This window comes from Jaculus jaculus, chromosome 19, assembly GCF_020740685.1.
Source record: "Jaculus jaculus isolate mJacJac1 chromosome 19, mJacJac1.mat.Y.cur, whole genome shotgun sequence".
In the NCBI taxonomy this organism is placed as follows: Eukaryota; Metazoa; Chordata; class Mammalia; order Rodentia; family Dipodidae; genus Jaculus; species Jaculus jaculus.
The window spans coordinates 58124471-58140431 of NC_059120.1; the positions used below are offsets into that span (position 1 = coordinate 58124471).

The 15961-nt window shown below is 49.5% G+C and overlaps 1 protein-coding gene across 1 annotated transcript in view; it reads right to left on the reverse strand.

Annotated features, from left to right (window-relative positions):
- Positions 1-15961, reverse strand: part of Kcnn3 (potassium calcium-activated channel subfamily N member 3) — a 211259-nt gene that overhangs the window by 14409 nt on the left and 180889 nt on the right. The window contains exon 5 of the mRNA XM_045138346.1: positions 10070-10180. Coding sequence (XP_044994281.1) covers positions 10070-10180 — 111 coding nt within the window. The remainder of the gene's footprint in view (positions 1-10069; positions 10181-15961) is intronic.

Sequence of the window (15961 nt, forward strand, 5' to 3'; positions counted from 1 at the left end):
GATAGGGGCAACGAGGCCAAAAGCAGGTTCCCAGGGTTCAGAGTTGGAGAGGCAGGGCTTGAGGGGAAGCAGTGGATCTGCTAAGGACTGTCCAAGGCTGGCTGTGACCCAAGGGGTACGGATGTCATTGGGGAGGGCTCGGTGAGAACCCTCTGTGCATGGAAGACCAGCTCTCCAGCCTCTGAAACCCATAAGCACGTGGGCCGAATGTTCACTGTGGGTCCCCAGACTCTCCCCTCCGCCCCCCGCCAGACTGCTGCTTTCGCTTGGATTAGGATCCACATGCTTTTAGGAAGGACTCTGGGTAAGAAACAAGTTCAACTACGACCTCCCAGATAAGGGTCAGTTAATATTCACTGAACACTCACAGTGTGCCGGGCCTTGTGCTGGAGACTAACGTCTGCATTATCTCCCTAACCTCCAGAAAAACTGGAGCGCAAAACAGCTCCGCCTTGAATCTATGACTGCATTCTACAGCACTCACTTAAAAAAAAATTTTTTTTTTTTTTAAATTTACTTGTGAGGAAGGGAGAGAGAGAGAGAGAGAGCTCAGGCACCAGGGTTCCTGCCACTGCAAGCAAATTCCAGATGCATGCATTTATTTGGTCACTGAGCCATCTCTCCAGCCTGACTCACTTTTCTCTTCTTTTAAATATATGTTTTTTTAAAAAAATACATATATATATATATATTTATTTATTTATTTGAGAGCAACAGACACAGAGAGAAAGACAGGTAGAAGGAGAGAGAGAGAATGGGCGCGCCAGGGCTTCCAGCCTCTGCAAACAAACTCCAGACGTGTGCGCCCCCTTGTGCATCTGGCTAACGTGGGACCTGGGGAACCGAGCCTCGAACTGGGGTCCTTAGGCTTCACAGGCAAGCGCTTAACCACTAAGCCATCTCTCCAGCCCAAATATATGTTTTTAAAACGTTTTTATTTATCTATTTTATTTATTTGAGAGAGAGAGGGAGAGAGAGAGAGAGAATAGGCGCTCCAGGGCCTCCAGCCACTGCAAATGAACTCCAGATACATGTGCTACCATGTGCATCTGGCTTATGTGGGACCTGGAGAATCGAGCCTGGGTCCTTAGGCTTCATAGGCCTGCGCCTTAACCACTAAGCCATCTCTCCAGCCCAATATATATATATATATATATATATATATTTTTTTTTTTTAAATTTTTATTTATTTATTTGAGAGCGACAGACACAGAGAGAAAGACAGATAGAGGGAGAGAGAGAGGGAATGGGCGCGCCAGGGCTTCCAGCCTCTGCAAACGAACTCCAGACGCATGCGCCCCCTTGTGCATCTGGCTAACGTGGGACCTGGGGAACCGAGCCTCGAACAGGGGTCCATAGGCTTCACAGGCAAGCGCTTAACCGCTAAACCATCTCTCCAGCCCTATATATTTTTTTATTTGAGAGAGAGAGAGAGAGAGAAAATGGGCACCACAGGGCCTTCAGCTGCTACAAATGAACTCCAGACACGTGTGCCCCCTTGTGTGCATGTGCGACATTGCGTGCTTGCATCACTGTGCGTCTGGTTTACGTGGGACCTGGAGGTTTGAACATGAATTCTTAGACTTCATAGGCAAGTGCCTCTCTCCAGACCTCACTTTTCTTGTGTTCATTTAAATAACAACTGTTTCTGTTTGTGTGGAGATGAAATCCAGTCTGATCTTCCTTCAAGACCATATGAGACCCTTATGTGCCTCTTGGACCTGACTCTTGTTTAGACTTACCCATGAGTTAGCTCTTCCGAGTCTGGCCCCATAGACATCTCGGAAACGGTTTTCCCCTGTCCTAAGTGGGGCATTTGAATCAGGTGATATTAGCCGATACCGGTGTGACATTAATCAGCACCTATGATAGGCCAAAACTGTTCAAGGGAGTAAGAATATGGAGATTAGGGCTAGAGAGATGGCTTAGCAGTTAAGGTGCTTTCCTGTGAAGCCTAAGGACCCAGGTTTGATTTCCCAATACCCATGTAAGCCAGATGCACAGGGTGGCACGTGTGTCTGGAGTCCACTAGCAGTGGCTAGGGTCCCTGGAGTGCCCATTCTCTCTCTATTCTACCTGCCCCTCTCTCTTTCAAATAAATAAAATAAAATAAAACAAATGTAAACAGAATATCAGGCTGGAGATATGGCTTAGTGGTTAAGGCGCAGGCCTATGAAGTCTAAGAACCCAGGTTCAATTCTCCAGATCCTATGTAAACTAGATGCACATGGTGGCACATGCATCTCGAGTTTGTTTGCAGTGGCTAGAAGCCCTGGAATGCCCATTCTCTATCCCCCCCGCTCTGTCTCTAATAAATAAATAAATTAATTAAAATAAAAATCTTAATTGTAGTCTTTAAAAAAAAAGGAGATGGAGGCGGGAGGGAATTAACATGGGATTTTTTTTATAATCATGGAAAATGCTAATAAAAATTTTAAAAAATAAAAATTAAAAAAAAGGAGATGGAGATTAATAAACCAATAACATTTTTGAGACCATGTCAGCCTTGAACACATTCTCTCTCTCTCTATTTTTTTTTTCCAGGTAGGGTCTCACTCTAGCCCAGGCTGACCTGGAATTCATATGTAGTCTCAGGGCGGCCTTGAGCTCATGGTGATCCTCCTACCTCTGCCTCCCGAGTGCTGGGATTAAAGGTGTGCACCACCACGCCCGGCTCAGCCTTGAACCCTCTGTCAGCCCAGACTGACCGAAAGTCAGGATCCTCCCGCCTCTGTCTCCAGTGTGCTGCGACTGCACCGTGCATCACCCTGCCTGGTTCCTGCACCGTGCATCACCCTGCCTGGTTCCTGCACCGTGCATCACCCTGCCTGGTTCCTGCACCGTGCATCACCCTGCCTGGTTCCTGCACCGTGCATCACCCTGCCTGGTTCCTGCACCGTACATCACCCTGCCTGGTTCCTGCACTGTGCATCACCCTGCCTGGCTCACCAATAGCCTCCTTGTCCTCACGGAGCTTATAACTTTTGGAAGAGGCAGCATGCAGTTAGTAATTCAGTATCAGATAGTATGTGCTTCCAAAAGGAGGGTTCAAGACTAAACAGTAAGTACCATTGCTCTGTGGAATGGCCTCATGTGTTGATTCAACGAGAATATACTTATATTTAGCATGCAGTCTAGCAACAGTGTGTCTCAATATGTGGTCACTTTATTTTAAAATTTTAAAAAATATTTTACTTGTCTGAGAGAGGAAAGACAGAGAGAGAGGAAGAGGCAGATATATAGAGAGATGGGCACACCAGGACCTTTAGCCATTGCAAATGAACTCCAGACACATGCACCACCTTGTGCCTATGGCTTACATGGGTACTGGAGATTTGAACCTGGGTCCTTAGGTGTCACAGGCAAACGCCTTAACTGCTAAGCCATCTCTCCAGCCCACTTTATTAATTTTATTCTCCCGATAATTGCCAGCTTCTTCCTCTCTCATCCCTCAGCCCCCAAAGAGAACATGCAACAAAACAAGCCCGTTTGTTCCCTGTGCTCTTGGCCACAGAATGCTTTGTGACAGGCTGCTCTGGCCAGCCGTCCATCAAAGTGAAGTGTCACACGGGCTGTGATTACAGCAGAGTGGTCAAGGGTGCAACGGGAATGAAAAGAGCCCCTTTCTTGGGCACCTCACATCCCCATAGAAGGCTCCAGGTGCCTCACCAATGGAACCCTGGGGGGAAAGCCCCAGCCTGCACCCCCATGCTGCCAGGAGCCCCGCCCAGGAAGGGGTGCTCTCCCTGACGCTGGAAGAGGGGAAAGGTAGAGGCCAAGCCAGCCTCGCAGATGAAATTTTACTAATGTCAACAAGTCTCATAGGCTGGACCTGAGAGTTACAAAAGCGGATGTCACCGTGCGTGGTGGCGCACGTCTCTGATCTCGATCGATGAGACTACATAGTGAATTCCAGGCCAGCCTGAGCTATAGTGAAACCCTACCTCGGGGATAAAAAATATATATGTGTGTGTGTGTGTGTATACATATGTATACATATATATATGTATGTATGTGTCAAAGCAGAAGAACCTGGAAATATTTGGCACCTTACATTTATAAACTTTATAGTTTTGAGGAATATACCAAATCTTTTTCATACTTAGTTTATATGATAGGTATAGGGATTCATTAAGTTAGTCTACTAAAGAAGTATTTAGCACAGTGCTTAAGAAATAATAAATGATCAAAAAGGTGAACTTCCTTCTTTTCAGTGTAAATATTGTTATATAAAATATTAGTTATACAATATACCCTAGAAATTTATGACTCCTGTCTATATCACAAATAATTGTCCATTAGCTGATTTGCTTATACATAAGTTATTGTTATTGTTTTCACTTTAATGCCAATACCTGAAAGCATACATGGAAATATGGAAATAAAAAAATGTGGTTTTCAATTTTTTTTTTTTAAAAAGCTGATATCACCAAGAGAGCCTGAGGGCCAGCCAGTCCCCAGACACTCACCTGGAGGTTGTGCACCGGACCTGTCCCTTTCCTATCTGTCAGCCTGCTGTCCTCACTCTCCCCTCCGTCGACTTCCTGCTGAGTTGCTAAGGCTTCCCTCTCTCTCATCCATCTGCCCTCCCCATCCCATTGATACCATACTCCCTGTCTCACTAAGAGGGAGGGGGCTCCCCGCTATGGCTCACAGGAAGTTGGGGTGGGGAGAGAGGCAGAAGTAGGTATGTTTCTGTGGTACAAAACTGGAGTTTGAGCCGGATGTGGTGGTGCGCGCCTTTAGTCCCAGCACTTGGGAGGCCGAGGTAGGACGAAGGCCGAGAGTTCGAGGTCACCCTGAGACTAAAATAGTGAATTCCAGGATCAGCCTGGGCTAGAGAGAGACCCTACCTCGACAAACCAAAATAAATAAATAAATAAATAAAACTGGAGTTTGGGGCTGGAGAGATGGCTTAGTGGTTAAGCGCTTGCCTGTGAAGCCTAAGGACCCCAGTTCAAGGCTCAATTCGATTCCCTAGGACCCATGTTAGCTAGATGCACAAGGGGGTGCACATGTCTGGAGTTCATATGCAGTGGCTAGAGGCCCTGGCGCGCCCATTCTCTCTATCTGCCTCTTTCTGTCACTCTCAAATAAATAAATAAAATTAAACAAAAAATTTAAAAAAAATGAGTTTGAAACTCCTCCCATAGTGACCTGGTGATGAATGGCAGATCATTCACGGTGCCATTAACAGGATGCTTAGCTAGTGCGGAGTTAAACCGTCTCTCCTCCCCAGCTGGCTGAGAACCCTAACCACCATACCACATTCAAGGACCTGACTGCCCTGGTGAGACCCCTGCGTTGTGGCTGGAGAGCCGCTAACCCCAGAGGACAGAGCAGACCCCAGGCGGGCTCCTGGCTGCGCATGGCTCATCCCTCCCTCCTGAGTGTTCTCATCTGGGTCGGACCCGCTTATCCCCGAATGCACTTCCAGCCTAACAGTGCAATTCCACAGCTGTTGATAAAGAAATGCTGTGTCCAGTTGGCCTGGGACAGACACTTCGTGTGGCTGTAATCTGCAAACCCTTTCTGGGGAGAAGTAACAATTCTTAACAACTGTTTAATTGATGGCCTAACGCACCGTTAAGAGAGAGGCCTGTTCTGAGAATCCCCTCTTGACCGCAGCCAGCTGTCAGTCATCCGTCTAAGGGTCTTTAGCCAAACTGTTAGCCAGCAGGACAGTAAGTACCACTATTTTTTTTTCCTATAAAATATCCCTACTAAAGTAAATCTTTGAACTAGCCTGCTGGAAATTTTCTTCTAGCAAGATTATGATGTCTTTGACATTTTTGCTGTCCGCCCCCGCCCCCCCCAGGTAGGGTCTCACTCTAGCCCAGGCTGAGCTGGAATTCACTAGGTAGTCTCAGGGTGGCCTTGAACTCATGGCGATACTCCTACCTCTGCCTCCCAAGTGTTGGGATTAAAGACGTGCGCCACCACGCCCTGCTCACAGTTACAGTTTTCTTTGGGACTATTCAGGAGGTACTTGGGGCTGCGAGAGGTTTTTGAGCAGGGCAGTGATGTGCTCAGGATGGAATCAGGTCCAAGGAGACGCACGGGGAAGCAAAGACTGGTGTTAATTCAATGAGAACATACTTATATTTAGCACGAAGTTTGGCTACAGTGTGCCTCAATATGTGGTCACTTTATTTTTATTTAAATTTTTTTAAAATTTTTTTTGTTCATTTTTTATTTATTTATTTGAGAGCGACAGACATAGAGAGAAAGACAGATAGAGGGAGAGAGAGAGAATGGGCGCGCCAGGGCTTCCAGCCACTGCAAACGAACTCCAGACGCGTGCGCCCCTTTGTGCATCTGGCTAACGTGGGACCTGGGGAACTGAGCCTCGAACCGGGGTCCTTAGGCTTCACAGGCAAGCGCTTAACCGCTAAGCCATGTCTCCAGCCCAAATTTTTAAAAATATTTTGTTTGGGAGAGAAGAGAGAGAGAGGAAGGGACAGATATAGAGAGATGGGCACACTAGGACCTTTAGCCACTGCAAATGAACAAAATGAATGAAAGGGGTCCAAGTGGGGACAGAGGGTGGCCATCACTTGTAACACTGAGAGACCGAGAAGCCTGCTTCAGGGATGGAGGGCAAGGGGAGCCGCGAGAGAAGACTGTGCATTCATAACAGAAACGACACAGACCGGGTCTCCTGTGGGCTCCAGGGCACTGAGGAGGCAAAGCTGGCACTGGGTCCTTGGGAATGGGCACTGAACATCAATACCAGCAGACAGGAAAGCCAGGAGTAGGGACTAGCTTTGGGGTCCTAGGGGTGAATTTCATGGGAGGTATACTTGGATGCAGTTTGGCAAACAAGGAGCCCTTCAGCAAGGAGACAAGGGTCCACCTTGAGCTCATAAAACACACGGATCAAGTTGGCCGGCTGGTCCTCCACAGTTTGAGTGGGGAGTAGGTGTGGCGCATAGATCATCCGTCTGTCCACGGCACCTCCACATTCTCCCTGCATGTCACTTCCTTATACATTACCTAATATCCCAGAAGTTATCAATAAGTTATAATTACCGAGTAACAACGGTAATGAAAAGTCAATGTGGGACGATCTCACCCCATTAAATACAGAAGCGATGTTACCGCCGGCGTTGTCAGGTGATGTAAGTGAAAGAAGGCGGTACCACAGGATTCAGGGAAATCACAGCACAGGTGATTTCAGCCTCTGTGACGCTAGGGGGACTGCTTCCCCTCCCGCAGCAACCAACTGGCATCAGTGCTGATGCTGACCCGTAAAGGCGGCAGCGAGGCGGGAGAATGTATTAATACCAGAACCGTTGCAGCCTCTTTATGATTCACAGATTACAGGTCCCTTTTGCTTTCATGTTTGAGGAATTAACATGGTGCATACTTGCAGAGGATGGCCTTCTTCTCTGCTAACCCTACTAAGATCTTTCTCTGAGAATACACCAAGCTTAGCATCTCTTTGACCTGCAAGCCACTACGTATGGACACATGGGCCATTTGGAGAGAACAGAGAATAGGCCAGGAACCCCTGGCAGAAGAAAGATGGGCTTCTCTAGTGGGTAGGTGCTTGAACCCAGTTTCAGTTCAGTCAAGGTTATACGAAATAACCTTGGTGTTCCAATCCTGCCAGCCTTGAAAATCTTCTCTCTATAAGAGCCATCCTCTTGTGTGTGCTGTTTATGTCTCTGGGAAAAAAAAGATATTAAAGGGACATTGCAGCAGATTGAAGTGTTCTCAGAAAAGTGAGATGTTATTCGATTAAGAATGGACCTCACACTCTTGGATGAGCAATACATATTTGTAGATTTGATTGCCAGACCTACTTGCACAAAAGTAAGTGGACTTGAAAAGGATTTTTAGCAAATTATTTTTGAAAGATTGAAATTAGCAACCACAGCCTCATCTCCTTTTACAATTATAGTGCAGGAAAAAATTATTTTTTTTTCTGGCATATGAGGGAGCTGGCTTCTTCTATTTCATTTTCCTCTATTGTCTGATTTACTGGGCGAAAAATGGAGGGCACAAAGGAATAACATGAAATGCAAAGTATGTTCTCGGCACACTGAAAAGCAAACCAGAACAAAACAGCTGGTGGCACTGGAGAGATGGCTTAGTGGTTAAGGCACTTGTCTGCGAAGCCAAAGGACCCAGGTTCAATATTCCAGGACCCATGTAAGCCAGATGCACAAGGTGGCACATGCATCTGGAGATCATTGGCAGTGTCTGAAGACCCTGGCGTGCCCATTCTTTCTCTCTCTGTATCTGCTTCTCTCTCTCTCAAATAACCATAATAAAAGCCTTTTAAGAAAAACAACTGGTAATGTTTCTGTCCCTGGTCAATAACTTCCACAAAGGTTTTGGAGACAAAAAGTCCCCGCCCCTCACTCCTGCACAGCTTCGGATGGGAGAGAAGGGGGGTCTGTCTGTAGACCTGCGTGTGGTTTCAACCAGTGCCGCGTCACTAAGTTGCTTCGGGACACCAGGCGTGAGTGCGTTTGCCTCCAGGTGTCCCAGTAGCTTCACCTTGTTCCTCAGCACTGAGCATGGCTTGGGAAAACACATGGAGGAGCTGAGGAAGAGGAGCCTGGTCTTGGTGTTCCGCGTGGTGAGACCAGGCAAGGTGACAGAGCCACATGTTATCATCTCGGGGCTTCAAATCAATTCCGTCAGTGTACCTGGTAACCCGGGGCTGCGGTGTGCGGTGTGTGACCAGCTGTACGTCAATATTATAGGAATATCTGCCCGTGCGAGTTCCTTTTCATGTCACTGGCAGCTCTTTAGAGAATCCAATACGTGTAATCAAAGCCCCAGTCATCAAACACCATAAATAATTCTGCTGAGAGCGGAGAGGTCTTGGCAACTGCACCTTCTCCCGCTGCTGCCTTTCCCAAGTGTGCATTGGTCCGCCAGGCACTTGCTCCCCGTCATTCTCTTTTTGTTCTGCCTGTCTTGGTCCCGATTTCTAACAATTTTTCACTGCTCTGAAACCTTAATCACCAAAGAATTTCTCTGGCTTTCAAAACTCCAGTGAGGCCCGTGGGGGTGGCAGGGTGGATGTCCTCACTGCTCCCTTCTTCCTCGAGAGTCCCAATTGAGAAAGAGCCGCTTTGCAGGCCAGGGCCCTGCACTGGCCTCTTGTTCCGTGTCTCTGGAACAGGCGTGTCTCTCGGAAAACCATGCTCCGGACCTCTCCTTCAGGCTGCGGTCCTAAAGAGTCGCCCATGCAAGCTGCTGTTGACGGTTCAGATCCTACTGCTCATTCGATCTGCTGTGGTTCTGGAAGCTTCGATCCTCTCTGCTCTAAAATGAGCCCAACTAGTATCTTTGTTTTTGTTTTGAGACAGGGTCTTGCTCTGTAATCTAGGCTGGCCTCACGCTCATGGCAGTGCCTCCTGCCTCGATCTCTTGAGATCCTGGATTATGAGCCTGGGCCACTGTGCCTGGCTTAAACGAGCCTTCTTTCCTCTAACAATCCAGTGGGCGTCAGAGCGGCGAAATGATCTACCCATTCCCACGCATTTTCAGCATTCATCCTCCTTAACCACTTCCATGAGGGGGCAAGTGAGAAACATTATCCAGAAAACCCCAAAGAGGGAAATCAGATGATGACATTTTGATGAACAGCAATGTGCGGGAATGTGGGCTCTGCTGGAATGATCACTTCAAATGACTTTTAAAGAGGAGATTAGACTTAGATACATTTCCAATATAATTTTAAGACTCTGCGCTGCCATGCCTACTGAGAATCATGAAAAACATTTGCTTGTAAACAAAAGCGCGGCGGCATGGCTGGGCAATTTATTTGGCACCAGCCAGCAGGGGGTGGGTGATATCACTGTAGGCTATTGATCTAATTATCAAGAAGATTATTTGGTTGCCCGAACCATGCGTAACGACTTAGCGGAAGGTGCGCTTGGTGGGCGGAGATACTGTGTTCCTCGGTTGCTGTTTGCCCGTGTCCGGGGCTCCCCTAACTTGGTCCACAGAGACATGGCCCTAATCTGCACCAAGGGGTTCTTTTCTTCCCCACTGGCCCGGCCTCCGCTGGCATCCCGCGGGGGAGGCGGCTGCGTGGTGATCTTACCCGCTTGGTGAGCTGAGTGTCCATCATGAAGTTGTGGACGTGCTTCTCCGCTTTGGTCAGTTCCAGCTTTCGGGCCACCACGGCCACCACGAGCGCAGTACAGCCGGCACCCTGTGGGGAGATACAAGGGGGCCACAGGGGAGAGAGCACGTTATTAAGCGACAGGGCACGAGACTCGATGTGCCCCATGCCCACTGGGCACTGCCAAGGACTTGAGGTCTCTGGCTGGTCAAGACAAGCCACAGGGGCTGGGAGAGATGGCTTCGTGGTTAGGACGCTTGCCTGAGAAATGTAAGGGCCCATGCTCGACTCCCCAGATCCCACGTAAGCCAGACGCACAAGGCGACGCGAGCGCAAAGTCACACAGGCGCACAAGGTGGTGCATGCACACACACACACACCCGGAGTTTGTTTGCCGTGGCTGGAGGCCCTGGCGTGCCAATTCTCTTTCTGTCTGTTTCTCTCTCTCATTTAAAAAAAAAAAAGACAAGCCACAAAGCCTTTAATCCCAGCACTAGGGAGGCCGAGGTAGGAGGATCGCTGTGAGTTCAAGGCCACTCTGAGACTACATAGGGAATTCCAGGTCAGCCTGGGCTGGACCAAAACCTTACCTTGAAAACAACAACAAAAAAACCTGTTTGGGCCCTGCTATTCCCACCTAAGGAGGGGTCTGCAATGCCCCCTGCTTTGTGCTTCCTGGTTGACATTTGGGGGAGGGGTGGCGGCATCCTCAAAGAGCCTGAGAGACCTTGGGGACTTAAACCAGCTTCCGTGGTACAGCAGGTGACAGAGGGTCCTGAGCACATGCCACCCCCAGCCCGGTGGGCCCCGGAGGAGAGGAAGGGCGCGGGCTGCAGTGCGTGCCACACCTGCTGGCAGCTCAGTGACTCCTGAAAATCGCCGGCTGCGACAGCTTGTGTTGGGAAGGATGGCTGGTCCCACCTGAGGCCCTGCCTGTGACTCAGCACAAGGCTGCTCTCAGCGGGAGGCTCAGACCCCGATAGTGACGTCATGCCGAGATTTTCAAAGATGACAGCATTGCCTAAAGCCAGGCGCTTTTTTGTTTCTTTTTAAAGTGGACCTGCAGAGGAGCCTTGGCCTTTCCAGAATAAAGCTCCTAGTCTGCTCAGGAAGGAGGAGAGAGCGCAGCAGGGGTGGACTGAGCTCTAGGGCAGCCGGGCAGCTCCCTCCCTGCCTCCTTTGGGCATGGCATGCCTGGGCAGTGAGCTGGGGTGGGTAAGTGGCACCTTCCAACAACCCGGAACCATTTCTCCCGCGCTGTTCAGCGGCTTCCTTGCTAGCAGGGATGTCGAGGGAATCCTGCTGTTCCCTGGCCCCAGAGGCCAGCCCTGGGCTTTCCTCACAGGCCACAGCCTTCCCCCTGCACACTGCAGCCCCCTGACTGATGTCCTCGGAAACAGATGACAGACTTACCCTCCCCCCCCCAAAAAAAAAACAAACCAAAAAACTGCTAGATGCCAAGCTGGAAGAGATAGAGCCCAGGTTGGCAGTTTGAGGTGCAGGTGCCCTCGGTGAAGGAACTGACTAGTAACCTGTTTGGCTTATCAAACAGCACAGCATGTGTGAGAAATGAACGAGAATGTTTCCCAGAGACACACTTTGTTCTACACAAACCTAGGAGGGAGGCACTTCCCCAGAGCACCTCTCTCCCCCAGGCCACGGCGGACGAAGGCCAGCCCACGTGAGGACTCGGCACAGAAGGTGGCAATGGTTTCTCCTAGCTTGCCGCAAGGCTGCCAGCAACACAAGCCAGGGTTGCTCTGCCCATTCGGAGTAGGACCCTGTGCAAAGACTGTGAGCTTCCCCTTCCTGACCTCACTCTCCTCTTTCTGTTGGAGATGGCTGTGTTTTCTTGGCATTTGTGACTCACTGGAGACTCTGTGCCCGAGTCTTCAGAGAATATGGGCAGTTGGACATCCTGATCTGTTGCTGTAAATCAATTTAGCCAGGCTGCCAAAAAAGCAAAAATAGCTTGAAAGAAGCTGTCCCAGAGGGAGGATGCCCGCTCCGTCTCTCTTCAACTAGACCAGTACCACCCTTGTCCTTTATATGGAAAGTCCAAGGGAGGGCTATGTCATGATGTTAAAATGGAGGGTTCTCCCCCCAGGCCCTCCTGGGTCCAGAAAAATGCCAATTAAATTACCCCCGGAAGCTGAGGTGGAGACAGCAGCTAAAGAGCGAGTCTTAGGGCTCCCCCCTCGACACCCCTGGAACTTCATCCAAACAACTGGGGACCTCCATCCAAACTTCAGGGTCTGTGCTGGGCGTGGCGGGCGCATGCCTTTAATCCCAGCACTCGGGAAGTAGAGGTAGGGCTGTGAGTTCATGGCCACCCTGAGACTGTATAGTGAATTCCAGGTCAGCCTGGGCCAGAGTGAGACCCTGCCTCAGGAGAAAACTAACAACAACAACCCTTCAGGGCCTACAAGGGAGCTTTGTGGCTCCAGCCCTGGCCCACGGCTTAGCTGGTTGAATGCAGACTGTTCTAAATAAAGAACGATCTGAACTCGAGGAGAAAGATACTGACTGCGTGGAGGCAGAAGAATGGACCGGCTCCTGTTTCCCAATTTCTTTCAACTTGAAAATGTAAACTGCTTGCAGACATGTCTCCGGAGGATGCCACCTTCCTAACCCAATTCCGACTTTAACCGATGGCAGTGGATGCTCTCAATTTGATTTTTCTTTTAGATAATCCATTGTCTGGATATAATTGGGGAGGTCGCCAATAATGATGCCAAATCTGGGCCTTTCCATTAAGACAGCACCTCGCCAGCATGGGGTCAGACATAAACAACCCTCAGAAAGAGGCGGGCAGGGCTGGAGGGACGGCTTAGCGGTTAAGGCGCTTCCTGTGAAGCCAAAGGACCCAGGTTTGGTTTCTTCCTTCCTTACTTCCTTTTTTTTTTTTCTCTTTTTGTATGTTTTGTTTATTTTTTATTTTTTTTTTTTTTGAGGTAGGGTTGCCCTCTAGCTCAAACTGAACTGGAATTCACTATGCTGTCTCAGGGGAGCCTCGAACTTATGGTGATCCTCCTACCTCTGCCTCCTGAGCTCTGGGATTAAAGGTGTGTGCCACCATGCCCAGCTCCAAGTTCGATTTTCCAGGACCCACATAAGCCAGATGTACAAGAGGGCGGATGTGTCTGGAGTTCGTTTGCAGAGGCTAGAGGCCCTGGTGCGCCCATTCTCCCTCTGTTTCTCTCTCTCTCTCTCTGCTTGCAAATAAAAAAAAAAACAAACAAAAAAAAAACTAAAAGAATAAAAGAAAGCGGTGGGCAGATTGTTGGGATCCCGGTTCCTAGTCCTCAATAGGTGTGTGTGTGTGTGTATGTGTGTGTGTGTGTGTGTATGTGCGTGTAAGAGGGGAAGGGAGAGAACAGGGAATGGGAGTGGGGAGGGAAGAAGGTTCAAGGAGAGATGGAGAATGAGGCAGGAAACAAGTGCCACTTTAAACAGAGCCACCGTTCAGAAGATGGAAGAAGAGGAAGTCATTGAGTAGGAAAAAAGGACAGGTTGGGCTGGAGACATGGCTTAGTGGTTAATACACTTGCCTGCAAAGCCTTAGGACCCAGATTCAATTCCCCAGGACCCAAGTAAGCCAGATGCATGAGGTGACCCATGCATCTGGAGTTCATTTGCAGCGGTTGGAGTTCCTGCATGCCCATTCTCTCTATCTGCCTCTTTCTATCTCAAATAAATAAAAATATTTTTAAAAAGAAAAAAAAAAAGACAGGTTGATAAGGAAGAGAGGCGGAAGAATAAAGAGGCTGAGAGGTGGTTAACCTGAGTTCTTTTTTCTTTCTTTCTTTCTCTTTTTTGTTTTGTTTTGTTTGGTCTTTTGAGGTAGGGTCTCTCTCTAGCTCAAGCCAACCTGGAATTCACTATGGAGTCTCCGGGTGGCCTTGAACTCATGGCGATCCTCCTACCTCTGCCTCCTGAGTGCTGGGATTAAAGGTGTGCGCTTAAAGGAGTATGCCACCACGCCCAGCTCTAGCCTGAGCTCTTCAGGGGACATAAAGAAGAAAGGGTCTTGGAGCTCCCCTAAACCCCATCCACTATTGCCCTGCTCCATTCATCCTTAGGTGGTGTGAGGCTCACTACCTTCCGTTTCCTTGGTGCGAGGGGCTTCTTCACTCCCCTGAGTACACCCCAGGGCCGCACTGAGCCCCTGGGGGTTGCTTGTGTGCTGGGACCACAGGCAGCTGGGCTTGAAGAGGTGAATTGCCAAGGGAGCTGTGTACCACTCTGGCGTGGAAGCTCAGTGGCAGTTGGTGGACACGGGGGCACGCAAGAGAGGATGGGGTGGGGCAGGAAAGGTAGGCAGCTGCTGGTTGTGACTTCCACGGGGTCAGGAGGGCAGCAAGGCTGTGACTCAGCCTTTTGTCTCCGGGTGCCAAGTCTTGAATCACATTTGACACCAACTGGACTCCCTGGTCTGTTTTGTCCCAAATCCTGTTCCCGTTCCCATGGGACACTGTGTGTGTGTGTGTGTGTGTGTGTGTGTGTGTTGTGTGGGGGGGACAGAGTCCATCCCTAATAACGTCAAACTTCCCAAGGCACACAAGTGAGCCGAGGGAACAGGGTGAGTGGAGGAGGGGTATCCGGGAGGGGCATGCCTCTTTCATCAGCAGGATTGGACTCAAATCTGAACCCCAACTCCTCTACACCAGCACCCCCTCCCTATACACACACACACACACACACACACTTCTTGTTTCCAAGAAACACTTCCAGCTGGGAAATCTTAGAAGCTGGACGGACAAGGATCCCAAGAGGGAAAGCATGAGGCGTTCTTAACTAAAGACACACAAAATAAAACAAACCGTAAATGAAAATGACAAATTGGGGAGGGAAGCCCGGAGGAGTTACCGTCGGGTTCTATTGCTGCAATAGATGCTGTGTCACAACCCAAAATAAAGGCAAGCAGTTTGAAAGCCAGGTGCTCAGGAGCGGAGCACCCAAAGGACCGTCAAGCCGATGTCCGGCTGAACCTGCCCCATGCTTCCTTCTCCCAGATGACTTGTCGTGTGCCACCTTGGACTCTGTTGCCCCTGTCCTGCCAGGGCTGGCAGGGGCAGCCCCTCTCACAGCTGCTGGGCAAAGCTCAGTGTCCCTGCGGAATTCTGGGACTTCTCTTTGACCCATGACAGGGCATGAACAATGTCCAGCTCCGGGGGGTGGGGGGGAGAGTACCGCCGCGGTCGCGGGGTGACCGGTGGACATCCGCGGGGTCCTGAGGGTCTCCCACATGCCCACAGGATCAAGAGGCCCGAAAGCTTTGCTGGTATTTCTGTCCTGGGCGCTAAATACTGACAACTTTGTAAGGTATCCTGAAAAATTCCTCAGGGGAAGACAGTGGCGAGAGAGAGAGAGAGAGAGAGAGAGAGAGAGAGAGAGAGAGAAAGGGGGGGGGAGGCGTGGGGGGGATCTGTGTTAGAGAGTGAACTAATGCTCTGCATCTAGCCGGCAGTGTCAAGCTGTCCAGACACTTGTCTACCCCGCCTAATGGCTGATAATTATGCAGTTACTAGGAAGCAAGAAAACAATGATTAAGACCATTTGCAGCCTGCGCACTAAATCCTTCCTTTCCCTTCCTACATGGGCCTGGCCTTGGCCTTGGTGGTGTCCATGGTAACCAAACAGGAAGCCCTACCTTTCGTCAGGGCACTTGGAATAATAATCAGGAGATATATATCGTGTTGGGTGGGTCGGGTTGGGGGGTTGGCCTCAGCAGTGTTGAACCCATCAAAGGAATGACTCAGCTGGAAAGTCACATTGAACAGAAGGAAAAAAAAAAAAAAAAAGCAACCAGGATTCCAGAGTGAGTGGTGTTTGAGTGCAGGATGCTAGCCGGGAACAGAGGCTGGGGCC